This window comes from Canis lupus, chromosome 9 (assembly GCF_003254725.2).
Source record: "Canis lupus dingo isolate Sandy chromosome 9, ASM325472v2, whole genome shotgun sequence".
Lineage (NCBI taxonomy): Eukaryota > Metazoa > Chordata > Mammalia > Carnivora > Canidae > Canis > Canis lupus.
Window position 1 is genome coordinate 24,593,086 of NC_064251.1, and position 22,565 is coordinate 24,615,650.

Genomic DNA, 22,565 nt, shown 5'->3' on the forward strand with positions numbered 1-22,565 from the left:
TGGATACATCAGCTTTGCACTTTAGAGAGATCACTCTTAGCTATAAAGGAGAGTATTCTTTTTTTTTTTTTTTTTAATTTATGATAGTCACATAGAGAGAGAGGCAGAAATATAGGCAGAGGGAGAAGTAGGCTCCATGCACCGGGAGCCTAACGTGGGATTCGATCCCGGATCTCCAGGATCGCGCCCTGGGCCAAAGGCAGGCGCTAAACCGCTGTGCCACCCAGGGATCCCTATAAAGGAGAGTATAGATGGGTAAGGATACAACTGAAAGTAGGGAAATAAGACTTCTCTCAGAGGAGGGATGATGGGGCCTTAGGCTGGTGGTGAATGTGATAGAGAGGTGGACAGATGTGAGAGATACTTAGCAGTGAGGATCTTGTGAACTGATTGGATGTTGGAGGTGAGGGAAAGGTCTTGAATGATGTCCAGATGGAGAAGTGGTGGTAATGAGAGAAAAGAGCCAGACTGGGGTAATGGGGATAGGTTAGATAAGGAGTTCAGTTTCCAACTGGAAATGTCTAACAGCCAGGTTTAAAACCCTGGAGCTTGAAGGAGAAATAGGACTGGACATAATGAATTTGGGATCCATCAATATACAGATCGTAAGTGAAGCCCTGTGAGTAGATGAGATCACTCAGGGAGAGCATTCAGTGTGAGAATACTCAAGCCGGAACCTAGAGCAAGATGAAGAGGCAAAATGAAGTAGAAACAAAATGTTCCCTGAGAAGGGAGTAGGGAATAAAACAAAACCCTAGAGAGTGGTGCAGACAAGTCATGGGCAAAGTGTTTCAAAGAGGGGAGCGTTGTCCTCAATACCTTTCAAGGCTAGGGGAGGTCAAATGGGGATGCAATGTGGCTTTTGACTTAAATCGGGGCGGGGGGATTACTGAAGATTATGGGGGAAAAATAGTTAAGTGGAGGGTTGAGGTTAAGCAGAAGATGAAAGGGAGGCACCTTGTCTCCTGAGTGGAGGCAGCCCATTTAAAGTTTGGTTAATAAGACAGAGTGAAACAGCTGGGGGGAAAGACGTGGTTGTTTTCGTTTGTTTTGTTTTCTTAAAGGGTCAATTGAGCGCATCTAAAAGGCTGGTGACCTGGGGCCTGGCTGGCTCAGACAGTAGAGCTTGGCTCTTGATGGCAGGGTCCTGAATTCGAGCCCTACGTTTTGGGTAGAGATCTCACCCAATAAAAAAATAATCAAAGTCTGGTGCAGGGGAGCTGATGGAATCTCCGCTGGATGCTTTCCACCTCACTCGGTAAACCAGGCCGGGACTCAGGGAGTTGACCCTGCGCGGAGGTCGGGGAGGAGTGCAGGTGTGGGAAGCGTTTCTACACGGCCGGTGTGTGGGCGTGCGTGCCGGGGGAGGCGAACCAGCCAAAACAGTAGCCGAGCCTCGCGAGGAGAAGCGGGGTGCAGCCTGTGGGGGGCGGGGTGAACGTCCTGGCACGCTGCCATGGCAACGGACGGCGGGGCGGAGCCCCCTGTACGTGGACCGGCGCGGTCTCAACGCAGCTTTCCCGAAACCGGGTGAGGCTCCAGCAGAGGAGTCCAAAACGGGACCGCGAGCGCCGCGAGATCTGGGCCCCAAACCACGAGACTGCCCGTGGCGCTACCCTCGCGCTGCGCGACAGACTATTCAACGTCATCGTCGCGCGACGCCGACGCAGTAATAGGACGCCCTCCCGGAAGTGGGCTCTAGGTCGGGCAGTAAAAGTGGCAGCCGGTGGCCTCCGAAATCCGGGGAGGTCGCAGCTGATCTCTTTCTCTACGTTTCCTCTTGATTCCGCCTGAGCCCTCCAGGTTCGCGGCGAGAGAGGAAACTTCGCCGCCGTCATGGGGGGCGGAGATCTGGTAAGTGAGCGAGGCCTGGGCGGGGGAGGACGGAGCCGGAGATTGACCGGGGGCTGGGGACGGAAATTGGAGGGTGTGGGAGTGGGTGACCACGGCTTTCGAGAGAAGGGAGCCGTAGCCTTGGAGAAGGGACCGGTCTCTGTGGCCATGGAGGGACCGGGCGGAGACTTGGGAAGGTGTGCGAAGCGTGTCGCCAACGGTGCCGGCTGATGTTTGTGTGTTTGTTGGAGGGGGGGCCCTTACGCCTGGAAATTCTGGGAAGGGCCAGGAGGGGGTGGTGGTGCTGGAACCATGCCTCGGAAAGGAGACAGATACCGAGTCGAGCAGGCTTTATTTTGTGCATCCCTTCTCTCTTCCTCAGCTGGGAGTTGAGCCTTGTTTTGGGCTGTAGTGGGAGTGTCGTGCTGCCCCATTCTCTAAGCCCTTGAGCCATTTCTATTTCAAACCTGAAGAACTCTTCTACATGTCCACTTTTCTGTCTCCACTTCTCCTTCAATGCTGCATTCTGATTTGTAGTGACAGTTTTCTTCTTAATTTATAGCACTTAGTATAAGTCATGTGGCAATTTCTCTTGAACTGTATAGTTCATTTGTAGTGTGCTGAAGCCCTCCGTAGGGCAGAGGACCCACAGGAGCATGGTGCAAGATCGGAAAGATGCTAACCTGTTTAAAGTGTCCCTGATTGAATCAGCAAATAGATCAAATTAGCCACCTATCCAGTATCTATATTAGAGTTTGTCAGGGGTTGTTGATTAGAATGCTTTCCAAGACTCCAAGATTCATGTAATGTAGTGTATTCTTCAGGTAACTGCATTAAGAGACAGGAAAGCTGTAATTCAGGTTTCTCAGCCTTGGCACTATTGACATTTTGGGTTGGATACTTCTTTGTTTTGCCTTGTGTGTGGTTGGGTGGGTGGTGGTCCTATGCATTGTAGGATGTTTAGTAGCATCCTTGGCCTCCAGCCATTGGATGCCAGTAGCACTCTTCTCCTCTGATTGGGACAACCAAAATTGTCTCTGGACATTTACCCTAGGGGGCAAAATCACCCATATTGAAGGAGGGAGAGAAAGACCAGTAGGATAGGGCAGGGATGGGGTCGGGGTAGGGGACTGAGTGGGTAGGGGACTGACACGATGAAGGGAAAAGAAGGACAAGGCGGAAAAGAGAAAGGAAAGAAAAGAGCCGTCATTAACTGAATACCTTCTACATGGCAGGTACCTTGTGTAGGTTTTCTCATTAGGCCTCTTAACTGGTCTCCTGGTCCTCAATCTCTGCTCTCTCCAGTTCATTCTAAACACAATAACTAGGGGACACCTGGGTGGCTTAGCAGTTAAGCACCTGCCCAGGTGTGATCCTGGAGTCCTGAGATCGAGTCCCACATCAGGCTTCCTGCATGGAGCCTGCTTCTCTCTCTGCCTGTGTCTCTGCCTCTCTCTCTGTGTGTCTCTCATGAATAAATAAATAAAATCTTAAAAAAAAAAAAACGCAATAGGTAGTCATGCCCGTCACCTGCATATTACTGTTTAGTGTTTCTTCTTGTTTACAGGAGAAAGCCCACACCTTTAACACGGTTTCAAAGGCCCTTATTCTTTTCCTTTCTTAGTTGTCTTGGACCCTCATCATTATCTTACATGCTATCTTTTTTTTTTCCTTGCATGCTATCTTTAGCCACATGGAATCATTTGTGCTATGTTCTTTCTCCCCACTGAGCCTGCAGTTGTGTGTGCTCTTCCCTCTGGAAATCTACCCTGCTCCTCCTTGCTTCCTGCATCACTAGGCTAAATTGTAATTGTCATTAGAGATCACTTCTTCCCCCCTTCCCTGGTTGGAAGCTGAAATAAAGCAGTGGCTTGTGGGGAGGAGGGAGAGGGGAAGCATTTTTGAGGTACTTCAGTGGTGCAGCGTGAAGGAGAGATCAGAACTAAGGGGAGATTCCCAGGAAGGAAGACTGAAAGAGGTACTTGGTGGGGTCATAAACTATGCAAGGTTAAGGCTGGTTAACTGGACTCAAGGAGAAGAAGATTGTGTTCATAAAAACGATTGTCCCCTGCTAAACACATTTGAGTTCTCTTGCCTTTCAGAGTTTACCTTCCCACCCCTCTGCTCATTCGTGAAGTCTGATCCATAAGCATTTCAAGCTAAAAGTGTTCAAAGGAATCCAGAAAAGGCATGTTCTATCCTGAAGCTTTACGTACTTGAACAAAACCCCCATACGTGCAAGAAATAATTGGGTGCCATTCTTGCCATTATGAAGGACATCTTGCCCTTAGATGTCTGCTTTGGCACAAATGGAATATGGGGAGGGGGGCCCACCCTCACCCCCTGCATTGTTTTCTCCCTCCTTTCATTCACAGAATCTGAAGAAGAGCTGGCACCCACAGACCCTCCGCAATGTGGAAAAGGTGTGGAAGGCTGAGCAGAAGCATGAGGCTGAGCGGAAGAAGATCGAGGAGCTACAGCGGGAGCTGCGGGAGGAGAGGGCCCGGGAAGAGATGCAGCGCTATGCTGAGGATGTCGGGGCTGTCAAGTGAGTAAGAAGCTGAGGCCGCAGCGGGGCAGTGGGTCTGTGGCTGTCCTGGTACATAGGGCACCATGAGGCTGGCCTGCCACTGCATCATCCTTTTGCTATAGAACTGCTGGCTAAGAGCATGGGTTTTGGAGTCAGTCTGACCCAGGCTCTAAGGCTGGCTTTGTGTGTCCTAGCTTAACGGTGTAGCTGGGAGCTAGTTGGGGGGGGGGGGCCTCAGTTACCTCTAGAACTGGGGGAGTGAGAGTACCCAATTCTCAAGGTGTGGGGAGGATCAGATGAGATAATATGTAAAGAAAGGGCTTAGGGTAGGCCTAGCTCACGGTAGGTGATCGACAAATAAGCATGCCATGCCTCTCCCCTGCTTCTCAGTGTGTGTCTCAGCCTCAGTCCTCCTTTTGTTTGTTTATGTACTGCAGACTCATTTTCAGTGGCAGTGAGGTCTCATGGAAGCAAGTGGGTGGCGTCTGTCAGTAAAAGTTGTGACTGTGGACAGTCCCACTCAGTTTCACCCGGCTTTAATTTCCTCGTATATAATATAGGATAGGAGTAGCAGATACTCGTTAATGTATCCATCTCATAAAATGAGGCAGGAGCAAATGTATTCTGAGAAAAATAAAAGGCATAAAATGTACAGTGTATTAAGTTTAGTGAAAACAGCCCATAGACTAAAATCGAGTAATCTGTACTGTCATTCTCCTGTTCATGTCCTTGTGAGCAAGTCCCTGGAGTGGTGTATGGCATACTCTCCCCATTGGATATCTAGGGCTTTTCCTTAATACTTCATGACAAGAGGATCTGTGACTTGCAGTGTTGTGTGTCTGTGTCAAACTTCTACATGGAAATGCCGTTATGGAACTTAGGCATGGTGACAATCATATTCTTTCAGGATATTGGATTGGGAAGAAGGCCATTCTGACTCAAGTGCGAAACTTGGAATGTTTTAAAATAACGTTTTAGAATTTTTAAGTAGAATAAAATTTATTTATGACCATAATACATCAAATGAGATAAGGGAATGAACTTTTATGGTTTTTTATCCATAGACATACATTAAGTTATTTTACTTTATATAGTTTATGTAAATTATTTACTTTACAGTTTTTAAAACGTGGGGGTTTTTTTCTTTCTTTTTTTTAAAGTAAACTCTGCTCCATCGTGGGACTCAAACTCACAACTCTAAGATCAGGAATTGCTTTCTCTAGCCAGGCACCTACATTATAATTTTGTGTAAATACATTTCACACATTCAGATTAATTCCTGAGCAGCTTATAAGGTGCACACACATGGTTCTATGGGAAACTTTATTTATTTATTTATTTATTTATTTTATTTTATTTTATTTATTTATGATAGGCACACAGTGAGAGAGAGAGAGAGGCAGAGACACAGGAAGAGGGAGAAGCAGGCTCTATGCACCGGGAGCCTGACTTGGGATTCGATCCCGGGTCTCCAGGATCGCGCCCTGGGCCAAAGGCAGGCGCTAAACCGCTGCGCCACCCAGGGATCCCCTATGGGAAACTTTAGATTTTGTGAACCCTTGATTTTAAAACAGATACCAATTTTAGATTCAGTACTCATTAGTCAGGAATTTGCTTTCCCACTAACCAAAAGTAAAAGATTATTTTGGAAAAAAAATTTTTTAAAGATTTTATTTTAATATAATCTCTACACCCAACATGGGGGTCAAACTCACAGACCCCAAGATCAAGAGTCACATGCTCTTCTGACTGAGCCAGCCAGGTACAAAGAACCCTTTGAAATTCTTATTCAGCAAAGTATTACACATCATATACCTAATGTATCAGAAATTTGGGCTTTGCAGAATCTAGTTAATGAGGTGGGAGTATAGTTGAACAGCTCCAGAGCAGGGAGCTAAATGTTTATCCATGGCTGATCCTCATGCCTGCTTATCTGTTGTGAATAGGAGGAAGTTGATTGATTGATTTCCCCCTCATATATCCTCCAACTTTATAAAACACAAATGTTAGCATGTATGTCCTTTTTTTTGGTCTTTACTTGCAAATGTATTTAATCATTTGCTTGTCTCATGGCTTTGTATAGCTGTTTGCACAGTGGCATGGTTTTAATTTATCCTATAAAATGCCAGTAAGAACTTTTTACTATGTAGTGATTAACTTCCATGGGTCAAATAATCTTTCCTGTGTTTGTAATGCATCTCTCTGAACAATTAGAAACCTTAATCCACATATTATCCTGGATGTCCAAATCTTTCTTTTGCAATAGTGTTGCTATAGGGTTTACTGATAATGCTAGGAAATTATGTGTTCTATAAAGTGGTCTATACCAGTGTTTCTCAATCTTTTCACTTAGAGTGTTCTTGGAAGATTTTATTTTATTTTATTTTTTTAAAACAGGCTTTTTTTTAAAGATTTTTTTTTTTTAAGATTTTATTTATATATCACGAGAGACACACACAGAGAGAGAGGCAGAGACACAGGCAGAGGGCAGCCCGGGTGGCTCAGCGGTTTAGCGCCGCCTTCAGCCTGGGGACTGATCCTGGAGACCCGGGATCAAGTCCCACATCAGGCTCAAGTCCCATATCGGGCTCCCTGCATGGGGCCTGCTTCTCCCTCTGCCTGTGTCTCTGCCTCTCTCTCTCTGTGTCTCTCATGAATAAATAAAATGAGTAAAATCTTAAAAAAAAAAAAAAAAAAGAGAGAGAGAGACACACACACAGGCAGAGGGAGGAGCAGGCTCCATGCAAGGAGCCCAACGTGGGCCTCGATCCCGGGTCTCCAGGATCACACCCTGGGCTGAAGGTGGCGCTAAACCACTGAGCCACCTGGGTTGCCCTTTTTAAGATTTTATTTATTTATTCATGAGAGACAGAGAGAGAGAGAGAGAGAGAGAGGCAGAGACACAGGCAGAGGGAGAAGCAGGCTCCATGCAGGGAGCCCAGTGTGGGTCTCGATCCCGGGACTCCAGGACCACGCCCTGGGCCAAAGGCGGGCACTAAACCGCTGAGCCACCCAGGGATCCCCTGTTCTTAGAAGATTTTAAAGATGGGATCCTAATGGGCAGCCTCAATTGAGAACCTGGTTATAGCCATAACAAAAATCTATAGATCATTTTATTTTTTTTAAGACTTTATTTTATTTTATTTTATTTTATTTTTTTTTAATTTTTATTTTATTTATTTATGATAAGCACACAGTGAGAGAGAGAGAGGCAGAGACATAGGCAGAGGGAGAAGCAGGCTCCATGCACCGGGAGCCCGACGTGGGATTCGATCCCGGGTCTCCAGGCTCGCGCCCTGGGCCAAAGACAGGTGCCAAACCGCTGCGCCACCCAGGGATTCCGACTTTATTTATTTTAGAGAGAGAGATGGCATGAGTGGGAGGGACAGAGGGCAAGGGAAAGGGAGAATCTCAAGCAAACTCCATGCTGAGCGTGGAGCCTGATGTCAGGCCCTGAGATCAGGACCTGAACTGAAATCAAGAGTCAGACATTTGACTGAGCCACCCAGGCGCCCCTGTTTTAAAATATTCTTATTTTGGGCAGCTTGGGTGGCTCAGCGGTTTAGTGCCACCTTTGGCCCAGGGCCTGATCCTGGAGACCTGGGATCGAGTCCCACATCGGGCTCCTTGCAGGGAGTGGGCTTCTCCCTTTGCCTGTGTCTCTGCCTCTCTCTCTCTCTCTCTCTGTATGTCTCTCATGAATAAATAAATGAAATCTTTAAAAAATAAAATATTCTGTTTTTTAAAGATTTTAGTTATTTATTTGACAGAATGTGTATGTGTACAAGTAGGGGGAGTAGCAGGCAGAGGGAGAGGGAGAAACAGACTCCCCACTGAGCAGAGAGCCCCTGAGGCTCAAACCTAGGGTCCCTGGGATCATGACCTGAGCTGAAGGCAGATGCTTAACTTACTGAGCCACCCAGGCGTTCCCTAAAATCTTATTAAGAGTGTCCAAAGACATAAACTTAGGAAGATATTCTTTATGTTCATAATTGTTATATAATCTTTAAAAAAATTTTTTTTAAAAGATTTTATGTATTTATTCATAAGAGACACACACGGCTGGGGGGGGGGGGGCGGCGGAGCAGAGACACAGGCAGAGGGAGAAGCAGGCTCCATGCAGGGAGCCTGATGTGGGCCTTGATCCCGGGGCTCCAGGATCACACCCTGGGCTGAAGGCAGGCGCCAAACCGCTAAACCACCCAGATGTCCTTAATTGTTATATAATCTTAAGCAAAAATATATACACAAATGTTAAAAAAGCATATTCAAAAAGTGTTGAATTTGATGTTACAGTTGATGCTGTTTTGATGAAACTACTTTGCTGCTTTCAGTGTGAATGATATGTTGGCTGCTTTAACACATGCACTTGTGAATTCAGCATGCCTTTACTGTCTGTTGTGTGAGGGTTCCATTTTCCCACCACTTTTTTCTCTCAGAACCACCGGGCAGTATTTGTTTGGCAAATATTGGACATACTTGGCCCCTCTCTTTTGGCTTGAAAGCATAATTTACTTATTTGGTTATCTCTGATCTTTTCTCCTTATCTTCTCAAGTGTAGAATTAGTGCATGCTTGTGCACATGTGACCATACACACCAAAACACACTTCACACAACTGCATATGTGGTCATTGAAATTGTTCTTGATAATGAGATGACCCAGAATCTATTGTTTCATATTATCCTCAAAATGAAAGCATAATATAAAGGCTTTGTAAAGGAGGCTTAAGAAGCCCTGAGCAAATGTCCTGCCCCAGGTTGAGAGATACTCTTTCCACATAAATGGCTTAAGTGTGTGGAAACGATGTCTTCACTGAATGATGAGCCCCATGCCGACAAGCATCATTTCTTCTTGTGTGCCACATGGAGCCCAGTGTTTAGCCCCTGCTAGATGCCTGGAGAATGAGTCTTGCTCTGACCAGCTGGAGTCCTCTACCTTGTGTTCAGGTTGTATGTGCAGGTCTTCAAGAATCTACATTTCCTTTGATTGTATTTTTTGTCTCGAACTAGGAAAAAAGAAGAAAAATTGGATTGGATGTATCAGGGTCCTGGTGGGATGGTAAACCGTGATGAGTACTTGCTGGGGCGTCCCATTGACAAGTATGTTTTTGAGAAGATGGAGGAGAAGGAGGCAGGCTGTTCTTCGGAAACAGGACTACTCCCAGGCTCTATTTTTGCTCCTTCCGGTGCTAATTCCCTTCTTGACATGGCCAGCAAAATCCGGGAGGACCCACTCTTCATCATCAGGTACTGATAACAGGGTGGGAAGGGTTGTTGTTGTTGTTGTTGTTTTTTCATAGCTGGTTTCCTCTTGGCTTTTGTCTGCCCTGTAAAAGGATTTGTTTCCATTTGGGCTCCCTGATGTTGGGAAGGAGGATCCATCAAGTGTGTCTTATCTAGGCCATGTGATAGGACTATGGCAAGTGGACCAGACCAGACCAGATTATTCATTTGCCTTTGACCCTTGAACAAAAATAAGAGTTAAAAGCAAGGTGAGAAAGGCTGGCAGCTTCTTGGAAATGTGAGGATATGTATAGAGTGGGATAGGTCAGTGAGCAGTCCTTCTGCCTCCCCCAACCCCTCTTTTTTTTGTACAGCAGAACCTTTTAAAAAGAAACCTTAGAATCTTCCTTGAAACCCTAATATATACTATATCAAAATAGAGTTGCATTTTGAGTGCCAACTCATGCTGTGTATACTAATTTTTTTGGTTTAATTTGTAGCATTTTATTTCAGGTATATAAAATTGAACATCGAAAACATTTGTCATATTTTTAATTTTGAAAACAATTTTAAGGTTATTTACATAATAAAGACATTGCATAGCCGTATATAAAGGTACTGTGTGTGTGTGTGTGTGTGTATATATATATATATATATATATATATATATGCAAATATTTCTCCTCCTTTTGTCATCTTCTTAATTACCTTAGTCATGGTAAGATAAAACATAACAAAATTTACAGTCTTAACCACTTTTAAGTGTACAGTTCTGTGTACATTCACTGTGTTATGCAACCATTAGCACCACCCATCTTTTTTTTTTTAAGATTATATTTATTTATTCATGAGAGATACACAGAGAGAGGCAGAGGCATAGGCAGAGGGAGAAGCAGACTCCCTGCAGGAAGCCTGATGCAGGACTCAATCCTGGAACCCTGGGACTGTGCCCTGGGCTGAAGGCAGATGCTCAACTGCTGAGCCACCCAGGTGTCTCAGCACCACCCATCTTTGGGAGTTTTTCACCTTGCAAAACTGAAATTCTTTAACCATGAAACATGAAATCCATGTTTCCCCCTCCCCCAGCCCCGGGGAACCACCATTCCAGGTTCTGTGTTCATGAGTTTGACAACTCTAGGAACCTCACATAAGTGAAATTACAGAATAATTATCCTTTTGTGGCTTATTTAACTCAGCAGAATGTCTTCATGGTTCATGTTGTAGCATGTATCAGAATTTCTTTCCTTTTTTTGTTTTTTAAAGACTTATATTTACTTATTTTAGAGAGAGAGTGCACACATGCAGGGACAGGGACAGAGAGGGAGAGAAAACCTCAAGCAGACTCCCTGCTGAGTGGGGAGCTGAGTGAGGGGCTCAGTACCACCACCCTGAGACTTGACCCAAGCTAAAAATGAGTGCAACGGATCGAGCCACCCAGGCACCCCTCCTTCTTTTTTACATTATATACATTCTGTTTGTCTCTTCATCTGTCAATGGACATTTGGGTTATTTTCACCTTTTGGCTATTGCAAATAATGCTGCTCTAAACATTGATGTGTTTATATATATTATTTTATAAACTTTTTTTAAACCTAGTTATATATAGCAAACATCTTTCTGTATCACTAACTGTGCTTTTAGAATATTTTTTTGTGTGTGTCTGTATTGTGTGAATATACCGTAATTTATATGCTTTCTTACTGGGTCCCTAACTTGTTTCCAAATTTTAATTGTTATAATATGGACAGCTTTGTAGGGACCTTCCTTGATTATATCCTTACAGTAACAAATTCTTATGGAAGAATTTATATGATTAAAGAGTGTGCACGCTGTGATAAGTGTTGTCCAGTTGTTTTCCATGAAGGCTGACCAGTTTACCCTTAGTAGCAATAAATGACAGTAGGACTTTTTTATAATTTCCTCTTTTTTCTTTTATTTTAGGAAGAAAGAGGAGGAGAAAAAAAGAGAAGTGTTGAATAATCCTGTAAAAATGAAGAAAATCAAAGAATTGGTAAGCAATGCATCAAAGAGGGTCTTGTAACTACTTTACATGAGAACTTCTCTCCATTCCCTCTTATGAGAGGGAAAACAGAATGGCTTTTAAATTTTGACTTTAAGAGACCTTCTCCTGGTGATTTTATGCAATCTTCCTTGTCAAGCTTAATTAAGCTTGATTTCCTCTTGTGTTGTTTGGTTGGAAAAGCACCATATGATGTCATTTGTTTTAGAAAAGAAGGAGTATGGGATGTGCCTGTGAAGTCCTGATCATACAGTGTGTTCAGGAGATCAGGTGTTATCAAGCCTCTAGGGCCCATTTATCATTCACGTGACAAGTCATGCGATTGTGTTTTGGATTAGTTGGTAAGGGAAATGTAAAATTGATCTTGCAGTCCCCGATTGCTTTCAGGGGAGTTGGCGTTCTTTTGACAGTTGGAAATTCCTAGGCATTAGTTCTAGGGATGGTTTAAAATACCAGTTCCTAGCCCCAGCCACCAGAGATTCTGTTCAGTAGTCTAGGGGGTGTCTGTGTACTGCCGGGGTTAAGACTTGCCCCTCTTGTTGACAGGGAAGCTCTGATGGCATCTTGGACCTCTGTAGACCCAGAGGCACAGAGTCAGGTAGTTTGTGTATAAACCAGGCCCTTCCGAGGGACTGACAGGATCTCAGTGATCCTATATGGCTGTGTTCTGGCTGTTTTCTAGTTGCAAATGAGCCTGGAAAAAAAGGAGAAGAAGAAAAAGAAGGAAAAGAAAAAGAAGCACAAGAAACATAAGCACAGAAGCTCAAGTAGTGATGGTTGCAGTAGCGAGGATGAGCGCGGTCGGGGGAGGTGAGTGTGTGGAGGCGGGCCTCCTTCATTGACTCATTGACTCATTCATTCTCCAGATAGTCATGGATGCCCCGCTCTATGCTGGGAACTGCCAGGCACTGAGGTTGCAATGGTGAGCACTCATATGTGGGCTCACCATGTCCACAAAACTTGCCATCTAACACTAGAGTTCTTTGGAGGTCTTGGCATTGCTCTGGACAGAGCTGACCATAGCCTTGCAGGTCTTGGTGCAGACATCCTAGATGTGACTTTCATCTCTGCTCGTGACTCCTCCAAAGTGGAAGTGGATTTTATGTAGGCCTTTTTTTTTTTTTTTTTTTTTTTAAAGTGCATTAATGGGCCCATCTGGGCCCATTCTGTGTGTCTTCTCTGTGGGAGCAGTGAGCATTGTCACTGCTGACTCACTCTCAGTCCCTGGAATAGCAGCACGAGGTGAGGAGGAGAACGTGTTCAGGCACTGAGGCTGAAAAGCTAGGCCCACGGGTTTTCACAGGAAAAACATGACTGTGCTGGTGCATCTTCCAGCAGAGAGAGTCCAAATAGAGAGCCACGCTCCTGAGTGATCATGGAAGTGGGAAAGGTCACGTTTGAAGCAGGAAGCACATTTCAGCACAAGAGACTTACCCTGGACCTTTATGCGTTACCTTTTTCAATGACTGTCTTAATCCCTTAGATCTCAAAAGAAGTTGGCAGATTCTTCCTCTGTGTTGTCCAAAGCCTCTGGATATGGCTTACAGGTAAGGATGTGAGCTTCTCGGAGTGACTGTGGGCTATAGAACGTGTTAACTCAAGAGCGTTTTTGGACAGAGAGCATTTCTAGCAGCCAATCAGACATAAGGGAAGGGAAGTTTGGGCAGCCAGGGTGGGGGCTTCTGGGGAGCTGGCCTGTTCCTTATCCCGTAGTCTCTGACCGGGCTGAGAGCCCTCTGAGCGCAGAGCCTAACCCAGCAGTGGGGCCTGTTGCCATTCTGTCTGGTCCTCTGCAGATAATTTACATGGAATGCAGGCATTTTAAGCTTCCAGGTCGATGACTTTTGACAGATGGACATCCCTCTGGATTCCTTTTTTCCTTAGTAGGTTTAACCTTAGGCCTTGTTCTCCTTGTCTCCCCTTGTCTCTTGGTGCTGCCCAGGCTGTGCTGAAGAGTCAGCAGAGTGCAGGTGGCTGGTGGCGTCCGTTCTCTTAGGGGATTCTGCAGAGAACTTGGCTGCTAACTTTGAGTGGTTCTCTGTGGTAGCTGTGTGATAGGATCGGTACGCCTAGTTGGCTTCTTAACCTCAGTGCTTATGTCATTTCCTTGTATTGCTGCCTTTTCTCCTGAGCTGCAGATTTTCCTGTGAATACCTTTTTTTCTTTTCCTTGATGCTGCAGATCAGGGACCCCTGTCATAGCCAGGGAGTACAGAGTTCTTTAATGGCCAAGCAAAAGGGAATGCACGGGTTGAGGAATCATTCCAGGTCCAGAAACTCCTCCCACTCACCCCCCAGACATGCCAACAAGAAGAGCACCAGGGAAGCAGGGTCCCGGGACCCAGGCAGAAGGTCACGGTCCCCGAGGCCAAGCAAACCGTGAGTGTGGGAATTCACTGGGAAATGGCCTGTAAATGCAGGGGCTGGTTACAGCAGATACTTGCTTTTACTGATGTCTGTTTGTTAATTTTTCTAAATGTCTTTGCTTTATTTCCTTTATATATTGTCCCCTCCCCACCTCAATGTAAAGCTCAGGCTCCTAGAACTACATATTTAGATATGTGGAATCTTTGGAGGGAGTTCAATATCAAATCTTATAAATCTTTATGTGTTTGTTTTTCTTCCACTTCTGCCCTCTGTTCTCTTCAATCTGGATTATAATTCTAAGACTGTTAGCTTTTCTCCAGTTATCTGAGGGACATGATAAAAGCCCCTGTATTAAAAAGGCTTTTCTCCTCTCTGCCCTCTGTGTGTCTGTCACAGGCACAACTCTAAGGTAAACAGGAGAGAGAGAGGCCGAACTAAGAGCCCATCGCCCAGAAAAGAGGTCTACCAAAGGCGGCACGCTCCCGGATACACCAGGTGAGTCAGGAGCCCCAGAGGTGAACTGCAGACTCTGCAGGCTTAAGTCCAGGAGTGGCTCAAACCGGGGCAAGTGGAAAATCTACCTCACCTTTCCTTGCCAAACCAGCCTTTTTTTTTTTTTTTTTTTTTTTAATTTATATATTTGACAGAGAGAGAGAACACAAGCAGGGAGAGCAGCAGGCAGAGGGAATGGGAGAAGCAGGATCCCCACTGAGCAGGGAGCCCAATACGAGGCTTGATCCCAGGACCCCATGACCTGAGCCAAAGGCAGACGCTTAACCGACTGAGTGACCCAGGTGCCCCTAAAACGACTTTCTTAACAGCTATAAAGATAAAGCTTCTCTTTTGTAGTAAGATGCTCAATTTAAAGAGACTTTTGAGGTACCTTAGTGGCTCAGTTCGTTAAGCATCTGACTCTTAATTTTGGCTCAGGTCATGGTCTCACAGTTATGAGATTGAGCCCCACCTAGGGCTCCATGCTCAGTGTGGAGTCTACTTGAGATTTTTCTCTCTCTCTCCCTTTGCTCCTCTCCCCGCTTGTATATCTCTTACTCTCTCTCAGAATAAATAAATGAAATTCAAAACAAAACAGGGATGACTGGGTGGCTTAGTGGTTGAGCATTAGCCTTTGGCTCAGGGCATGATCCTGGGGACCTGGAATTGAGTCCCATATCGGTCTCCCTACATGGAGCCTGCTTCTCCCTCTGCCTTTTTCTCTGCCTCTCTCTGTGTGTCTCTCATAAATAAATAAATAAAATGTTTGGATCCCTGGGTGGCTCAGCGTTTAGCACCTGCCTTTGGCTCAGGGTGTGATTCTGGAGTCCCAGGATTGAATCCCACATCAGGCTTCCTGCATGGAGCCTGCTTCTCCCTCTGCCTGTGTCTCTGCCTCTCTCTCTTTCTCTCTCTCTCTCTGTCTCTCATGAATAAAAAACAAAACAAAACAAAACAAAACCCACTTTAAATAAATAAATAAAATGTTTTTTAAAAATTTGGAAAAAAACCTATTTTTATGGGATGACTTTTTCTTTTTTCTTTCTTTTTTTTTTTTTTTTCTTTTTTCTTTTTAAGATTTATTTATTTAGAGAAACACAGAAAGAGAGGCAGAGACAGAGGCAGAGGGAGAAGCCGGCTCCATGCAGGGAGCCCGATACGGGTCTTGATCCTGGAACTCCGGGATCATGCCCTGAGCCGAAGGCAGACACTCAACCACTGAGCCACCAAGGCATCCCAAGACTATTTTTTCTTGTAAAATTTCTTGGGGGTCTTGTGGGATTCCTATTTAATTAAATATTTTTCATTGCTTTCGAAATTTCAAAATTTCTTATAGGCAACATAGCACTTTTATAATTTTTAAAAAAGATTTTACTTATTTTAGAGAGAGATGTATTTTAGAAAGATTTACTTATTTTAGAGAAAGTGAGGGAAGGGTCATAGGGAGAGCATCTCAAGCAGACTCCCCACTGAGCTCTGAGTGCAGAGCCCCTGAAGCTGATCCCTTGACCCTGAGGTTGTGATCTGAGTCAAAACCAAGAATCAGGCACTTAATGGACTGAGCCACCCAGGCACCCCCTCCCTAATTTCCAAGAGCTCTTTTACATTCTGATTGTTCCATTTTAAAAATCTTTCTCTAAAAAAAATTAAAAAATAAAAATAAATAAATAAAAATCTTTCTCTTTTCATCAATGTAATATATTCATTATCTCTGAGTGAGATTTTTAATTGTAAACTTTAAAAAAATTAAAAAAAAAAGATTTTATTTATTTATTCATGAGAGACACACACAGAGAGAGAGAGGCAGAGGCAGAGGGAGAAGCAGGCTCCATGCAGGGAGCCTGACATGGGACTCAATTCCGGGTCTCCAGAATCCCACCCTGGCTGAAGGCGGTGCTGAACCGTTGAGCCACCAGGGTTGCCCCCCAAAAAAATTTTCTATAGAAGGAAAAAACCCTCTGGTTGCCTGACTGATGGCTCTAACAGGCTGCTGACATCTTGGGAGACATTATTTTCACCCCTGGTGGCCCTGCCAGCTTTCTTTACTATGCCTGATGCACCTGAAACTTCTGAGTTCTTGTCTGGCTTAGTTCTTCAGAAACTACCAAAACGGTCTCTTTTGGATGGTCTCCTGTTGATGTTTGGAAGAACAGTCATTGGCTTCCCCAACTTAGGCATGAGGACTTGGGGTGTCTTAATTGCTTCTCATACAGACTTTAAATCATTCCCTTTGTTTATAGCTCTACCACCATCCTCCACTTGGTGCCTGCAGTCTCTGAGCCTTCCCTGGATTTTGCTTCTGATTAGTGTCTGGCACTTCACAGGATTGAGTTTTCTTTAGTCTGTGAAAACTAGTTACAACTCCTTCATCTACTTCCATCTTCCAACAGTTTTTAGACATCTCTTACCCAATGTCCTCTCCTCTCCCATTCTCTTTGTGGTTTTGTATATTTTATTTAGTGGGAGTTTTGAAATGGATCATTGTCATTTCACTATAGACAACTAAATGTCAAGTTTTAGTGTTTTAAGTTTCTGTCTCAAAAGTGGGCTCCACTCCCTTATGAGACTCCACCAATTATTTTTCCTCTTTTTTTTTTTTTTAAGATTTTATTTATTTGAGAGGGAGTGAGAGCATGAGCAGTGGGGGGTGGGGGGGTTGCAGAGGGAGAGAGAGAAGCAGGCTCCCCACTGAGCAGGGCCATGGACCAGGATCCTGGGATCATAATCTGAGCCAAAGGCAGACGTTTAACTGAGCCACCCAGGTGCCCCAATTATTTTCCTCTTAAAGGGTGATATTTTACATGGGTATATCACACCCATTTGAGAAACGATGGATTTGGATTTCTAACCTTGTTAAATGGTGATTGAACTGGTTCGTTACCTCCTCTTCTTGCTCTGACTTCATTTGCAGTGAGTGCCAGGAAAGAAGACCTACCTATTACTCTCTGAGGTTAACTTGAATTGACCTGAATTCTTCAGACATCTGGCTTCTAGCTTATTCCTAAAGTGGTATACTCCTGGGCTATGTCCATGAATTTCCAAGCATTTCCAGCGAGGGGATGGTAGAGGTCCACAGTCACATGGCTAACTTAGTCCTGTGTTCTTAAATAAGTCAGTGAACAAACAATTGGAATATTTTGAATTTAATGTTTAGAATAATCACTCCAGATATTATTGAGAGTATGAAATCCTTCACTACAAATGTTTGGGATTTGGATGAAACCACCTGCCCAAGATAGTAGGAAGGAAGGAACCTCATGCCGAGTGTGGCTCTGGGTTGGGCATTTCCATAGAAAGAGCTGGGTGAATGGAGAACCTGGGTCCTACCTGATTTCTGTTCTCCCTATAGTGTTTATTTTTTTGCTGGGAGAGAAGCAGCCCTGATATGATGGTTTTTGTGTTCAACAGAAAGCTCTCATCAGAGGAACTAGAGCGGAAACGTCAAGAGATGATGGAAAATGCCAAGTGGCGGGAGGAAGAGAGGCTGAACATCCTCAAGAGGCATGCTAAGGATGATGAATGGGAGCAGAGGCTGGAGAAGCTGGACTCCCGAGATGGGAAATTTATTCAGTGAGTGCATCTTCTTGCTGCCTAACAGCTTTCATGGCTGTGGACCCAAGGAGGCAGCTAGGCAGCTGATCCATTCATTGTGTCCTGGTGTTTCTGTGTCTGTGCGGTGAGAACGGGGACATCAGCCTCCAAGCTAACCTTTGTTATTACTCCCAGCATCTAGCCAGACATTGGGATATTTCTCATTTGAAGGGAGGAGCAGTGAAGTGTTATTTTCATTGAATCTCCTTGATTTTTATTTAAATAACTCATGGCTCCAGAGGCCTTTTTCCAATGAAGCTTTACTTGCTTTCCAAAACAGATAACTTTTCCCTGATGGATATTGCTTTAAAAATTGAGTTCCCGGGACGCCTGGGTAGGTTAGCGGTTGAGCTGTATGCCTTTGGCCCAGGGTGTGATCCTGGAGTCCCGGGATTGAGTCCCACATCGGGCTCCCTGCATGGAGCCTGCTTCTCTCTGCCTGTGTCTCTGCCTCTCTCTCTCTCTCTCTCTGTGTGTGTGTGTCTCTCATGAATAAATAGATAAAAATCTTTAAAAAAATAAAGTAAAATTGAGTTCCAGATGGGAATCCACTCAAAAATTACCTACATGGGTTTAAAAGAGCTTGGGTTTCTAGATCTGTTTTATGGCAACCTGTTTCTTCTAATTCTGCCAGATAGTTGACCAGTTGACAAGTATTTGTTACTCCTATTATTCTCCTATCTTCTCTTCCTAGCCGCATGAAGCTGGAGAGCGCATCTACTTCCTCTCTGGAAGATCGGGTGAAACGGAACATCTACTCTCTACAGAGAACCTCAATAGCTCTGGAGAAGAACTTTATGAAAAGATGAAAATTATTCCCTCTCCTGCTGGTTTTCCTGAATTTTCCAGGGAGGCTGCTGATCCCTTAAAAATTCTCTTTATAAGAGTTCAAGTGACTTCTTCCATAGTTGGCAAACCACCACTGTTCAAAGTGACTCTCCTCCAGTGATTCCTGAAACAGCTTCCTTCCTTTGAGAACCAGTGTGACTCGCTTTATGGGACCCTCAGTAACTTTTGCTGAGTGCCAAGTAGGTTTTAACAGGTGGGCAACTGTGTGCCTCGGTGTAGACCGTACCTTTCAGAAGCCTCTCTCTGGAGTTGGCCAGATAGATTGTGCTTAGTGGGGTAAATGGACATCTACTTGATTTAGTAGATAATGTATATCAGCTTAGGGCAGAGACAAGGGGGGTGACAAATCTGGACAAGGAAACAATATAAAAAATCACTAAATGAGCTGTTGAACTATTTGGACTATCTTTTGAACTGTAAAAGTGTAGTGTGTATGTGTATATAAATGTATGATTTTTACATGCTTTTTAAAAAGTTAGCTTTGTGAGAACATCTTGTTTGGTAAGTGATTTTACCTATATCATGGAACCATATTGTATCTTGTTACTGAGTAATTACAGTAAGGCAGATCAACTATTTTTCCCCTCTGGGTCTGGCTAGTTTAGGAGAAGCTTGGGTTTGTAGATAGGATCCAGGGTATCTATCCTTTTAACCCTTCTTACAGTCTCCCATGTGGGCAGTGCAGTGGTGAAGTCAAATGATTTAGGGAGTCAGGACCAAATTACTTGTGTGCTCCCACCCTGGCTCTTAAAATGGAAGCGGTTTATTTCATGGCTTCCTTTTTATCATGTAACAATCTTATTCTAATTCTAGATTTTCAGGAGTTTGCTACTATTTTTTTAGTCAGGTATAAAAAACAAACCAAAACGGGATCCCTGGGTGGCGCAGCGGTTTGGCGCCTGCCTTTGGCCCAGGGCACGATCCTGGAGACCCGGGATTGAATCCCACGTCGGGCTCCGGGTGCATGGAGCCTGCTTCTCCCTCTGCCTGTGTCTCTGCCTCTCTCTCTGTGAGACTATCATAATAAAAAAAAACAAAAAAAAAACCAAAACCAAAACAAAGACCTAAAACTTGTGGGACCAGTCTCCTAATTTTACGCCTTTCCCTTTACTGTTTTACCAGAAGCCTCATTTGACCCATGAACTCCTAGGCCTTCTTGACCCACACATTAGCCGGGTTAGTTCCTTGTTCTGCTAATCCCTAATTCTGCTTAAAACGAATTTGGATTTATATTTTTGCGCACTCAGGATGCCAGGCACTGGAATACTTAAAACCCAGTTTTAAGAAGAGAGAGAAAGAAAGTAACATACACTTGTTATTCATTTAATCACCTCATCCTGCTTCTCTATGCTAATTATGTCTTTTATTTTATTACTTGGTAATAAAGGCTACATTTATTTTTGTAAGTGTTTAAAGAGCAACCATGCGCTGAGTACCGAATTTACAAACAATTCCTGTACAGAACAATACTGACCCCGTAATTTGTGTGGCATGTATGGAGATCCTTCGTCCGAGAGGAATTATGTAACAAAGCGTGGGCAGTTTACTCAAAAGATGTCATGAAGTGAACCAGAGAATAAGACGATTACGATGCTCTGCTGTAGAATAGGTGTCTGAAGGTGCCGCCGGTCTCTGAACTCGACGCTTTGGAGGGAGGGGGCCGAGCGGCCGGTGGGTGGGTGCGGGACCCATTCATAAATCCCAGGGCTCCCGGCCCGCGGCTGTCATTGGCCTCGGGGGAAAGGGGCGTGACCTGCGGCTGGAGTGCGCGCCCGGTCCTGGGGAGTGGGAAGATCCACGCACGGGTGGAGCGAGGGGGCGTTCCTTGGCTCTCCCGGCTGGACTTCCTTTTCCCCCTGCTGTGTTCCGCCTCTCTCCCCCGGGGTGGGATGGTACGTCCCACCCTCCTCGCATTCCCGCCCCTCCTCCCCTACGGAGCTGTGGCGCCGCCGCCATCTTGGCACGTCAGGTTGAGGGAAAGAGCCAAGCCTGGGCTTTGGCGGGCGGGGAGGGGAACCCGGACAGGGGGACTCTCCCGCGGTAGACAGCGACCCTAGCCCCAGCCCTTCTCCCCTCCCCGTTGCGGTGCGGGGCTCTGAGGCGTCTCCAGGCCAGCCTGGTTTCTGTCAGGCCCGGGGAGGAGGGCCGGGCGGGGCGGCCGCTGCCTCCCCGGGGCGGGCGCTACCACTCGGGCGGGGAGAAGCGAGCCTAGTGACGGCGGGGCGGTGGCGGCAGCGCCCGGGGGCGGGGCGGGGCGGGGCGTGGGGGCGGGGCGCGGGGCGGACGAAACCACCGGGGCGGGGTGGGGAGGTAACGGGACGGGCGCGACCATGGCGCGGTGAGGGAGCGGGGGTGGGGATCGGTCCCGGGGAGGCCTGGGGCCGCTGGCTTGTGCGCCGTCTCGGCCGCCCCCCCTTTCGCCGCCACCGCCGCCGCCGCCGCCGCCGCCGCCCCGGGCATGTCGTCCAACTGCACCAGCACCACGGCGGTGGCGGTGGCGCCGCTCAGCGCCAGCAAGACCAAGACCAAGAAGAAGCATTTCGTGTGCCAGAAAGTGAAGCTATTCCGGGCCAGCGAGCCGATCCTCAGCGTCCTGATGTGGGGGGTGAACCACACGGTAACCAGCTCCCCCGCGCGCGCCCCTCCGAGCGCGGCCCCGCGCGCTCCCACGCCCCCCGCAGGCCCGGCCGTCGCCCCGCGGGCCCTGACGGGGACGCCCGCAGCCCCTCGCCCAGCCGCTTGCACGCCCACCCCGCCCTTGCACACCGTCCCGGCCGGGTGTGCACTCCCCGCGCGCCACGCGAGGCCTGGTGTCTCCGACGGTGGTATGCCGTCGCCCCCTCCCTTCCTTCCAGCAGCTCCAGCTTCCTGCGTCTGGCTTGCTCGCTACGGGCAGTCCCTGGAGCGCAGGGGGAAGGCCTGGGTGCGGCGGAGCCGCTTTCATCCGCTCACCCTGTGTGTTGCATGTGTTTTACCCCCTTGTTCTTTAACTGGCGGCCAGCTCACTGTCCAGTTGACAGGGCAGGTGGCATCGGCCTGCCTGAATGTTCCTCTGTTTCTGGTTATTTGGTTGGTGCGGCTGCTTAAAGTTTCCCATCCTCCAGACCTTACCCCTGACTGTAGAAATCCTCCCTGGGTTTCCTTTTTTTCTTCTTGAACAAGATATATTAACTGGAGAAACACAGGCTTCCTTGAACCACCGACTCTTTACCGGGGTCTTCCTAGGTTAGGGAGAAGAGAGAATGTAACCATTTGAGAGAAGGTGAGGCCTGATTATAAGGAAGACTATCCGCAGTAGAAATAATGTGGCTTCCTGCATTCTCCTGTCGTATTCATGTCAAAGACGTTGACTTCTCTTTTATTGAGCCTTCTGTTGTATGATCATGAAAGCTGTGGTAATGGGCAGAAGTTAGGATGAGAGGGTGATCCCTGGACCCTTAGGGTGCTTGAGAATGTCCCATTAGGAAGTTCGAGCCCAGCATTAGCGCTTGAGCTTCGAGGACTTTGTTTGTGCCCTGTTTGTTAAGGGTCTTTTTTCTTTTCCAACCACTCGCTCCTTGCCTTCTGACCATTTGCACTGTGAGTCCCAACGCCAGGAATGAGCAGAGGAAATAAAAGGACCTGAAACACCTAACTTCACCAACTATAGGTTTGGAATGA

At 46.1% G+C, this 22,565-nt stretch overlaps 2 protein-coding genes across 2 annotated transcripts in view; both read left to right on the forward strand.

Moving 5' to 3' along the window:
• Positions 1-1,713: 1,713 nt before the first annotated feature.
• On the forward strand, positions 1,714-20,311 carry CWC25 (CWC25 spliceosome associated protein homolog). Its single transcript, XM_025440845.3, has 10 exons — positions 1,714-1,854; positions 4,209-4,381; positions 9,375-9,611; positions 11,529-11,598; positions 12,290-12,417; positions 13,091-13,154; positions 13,789-13,985; positions 14,370-14,468; positions 17,874-18,035; positions 18,751-20,311. Exons 1-10 carry the CDS (start codon positions 1,837-1,839, stop codon positions 18,863-18,865), a joined length of 1,263 nt encoding a protein of 420 aa, XP_025296630.3. The 5' UTR covers positions 1,714-1,836; the 3' UTR covers positions 18,866-20,311.
• Positions 20,312-21,226: 915 nt separating this feature from the next.
• Positions 21,227-22,565, forward strand: part of PIP4K2B (phosphatidylinositol-5-phosphate 4-kinase type 2 beta) — a 28,082-nt gene continuing 26,743 nt past the window's right edge. The window contains exon 1 of the mRNA XM_025440850.3: positions 21,227-21,522. Coding sequence (XP_025296635.1) covers positions 21,364-21,522 — 159 coding nt within the window. The 5' untranslated portion in view covers positions 21,227-21,363. The remainder of the gene's footprint in view (positions 21,523-22,565) is intronic.

Bases quoted from the DNA above. Each gene is read 5' to 3' on its own strand.
- CWC25 (XM_025440845.3), top strand. The intron at 12,418-13,090 runs GTGAGTGTGTGG...TTAATCCCTTAG, and splicing joins GATGAGCGCGGTCGGGGGAG to ATCTCAAAAGAAGTTGGCAG. The intron at 13,155-13,788 runs GTAAGGATGTGA...TTGATGCTGCAG, and splicing joins CCTCTGGATATGGCTTACAG to ATCAGGGACCCCTGTCATAG.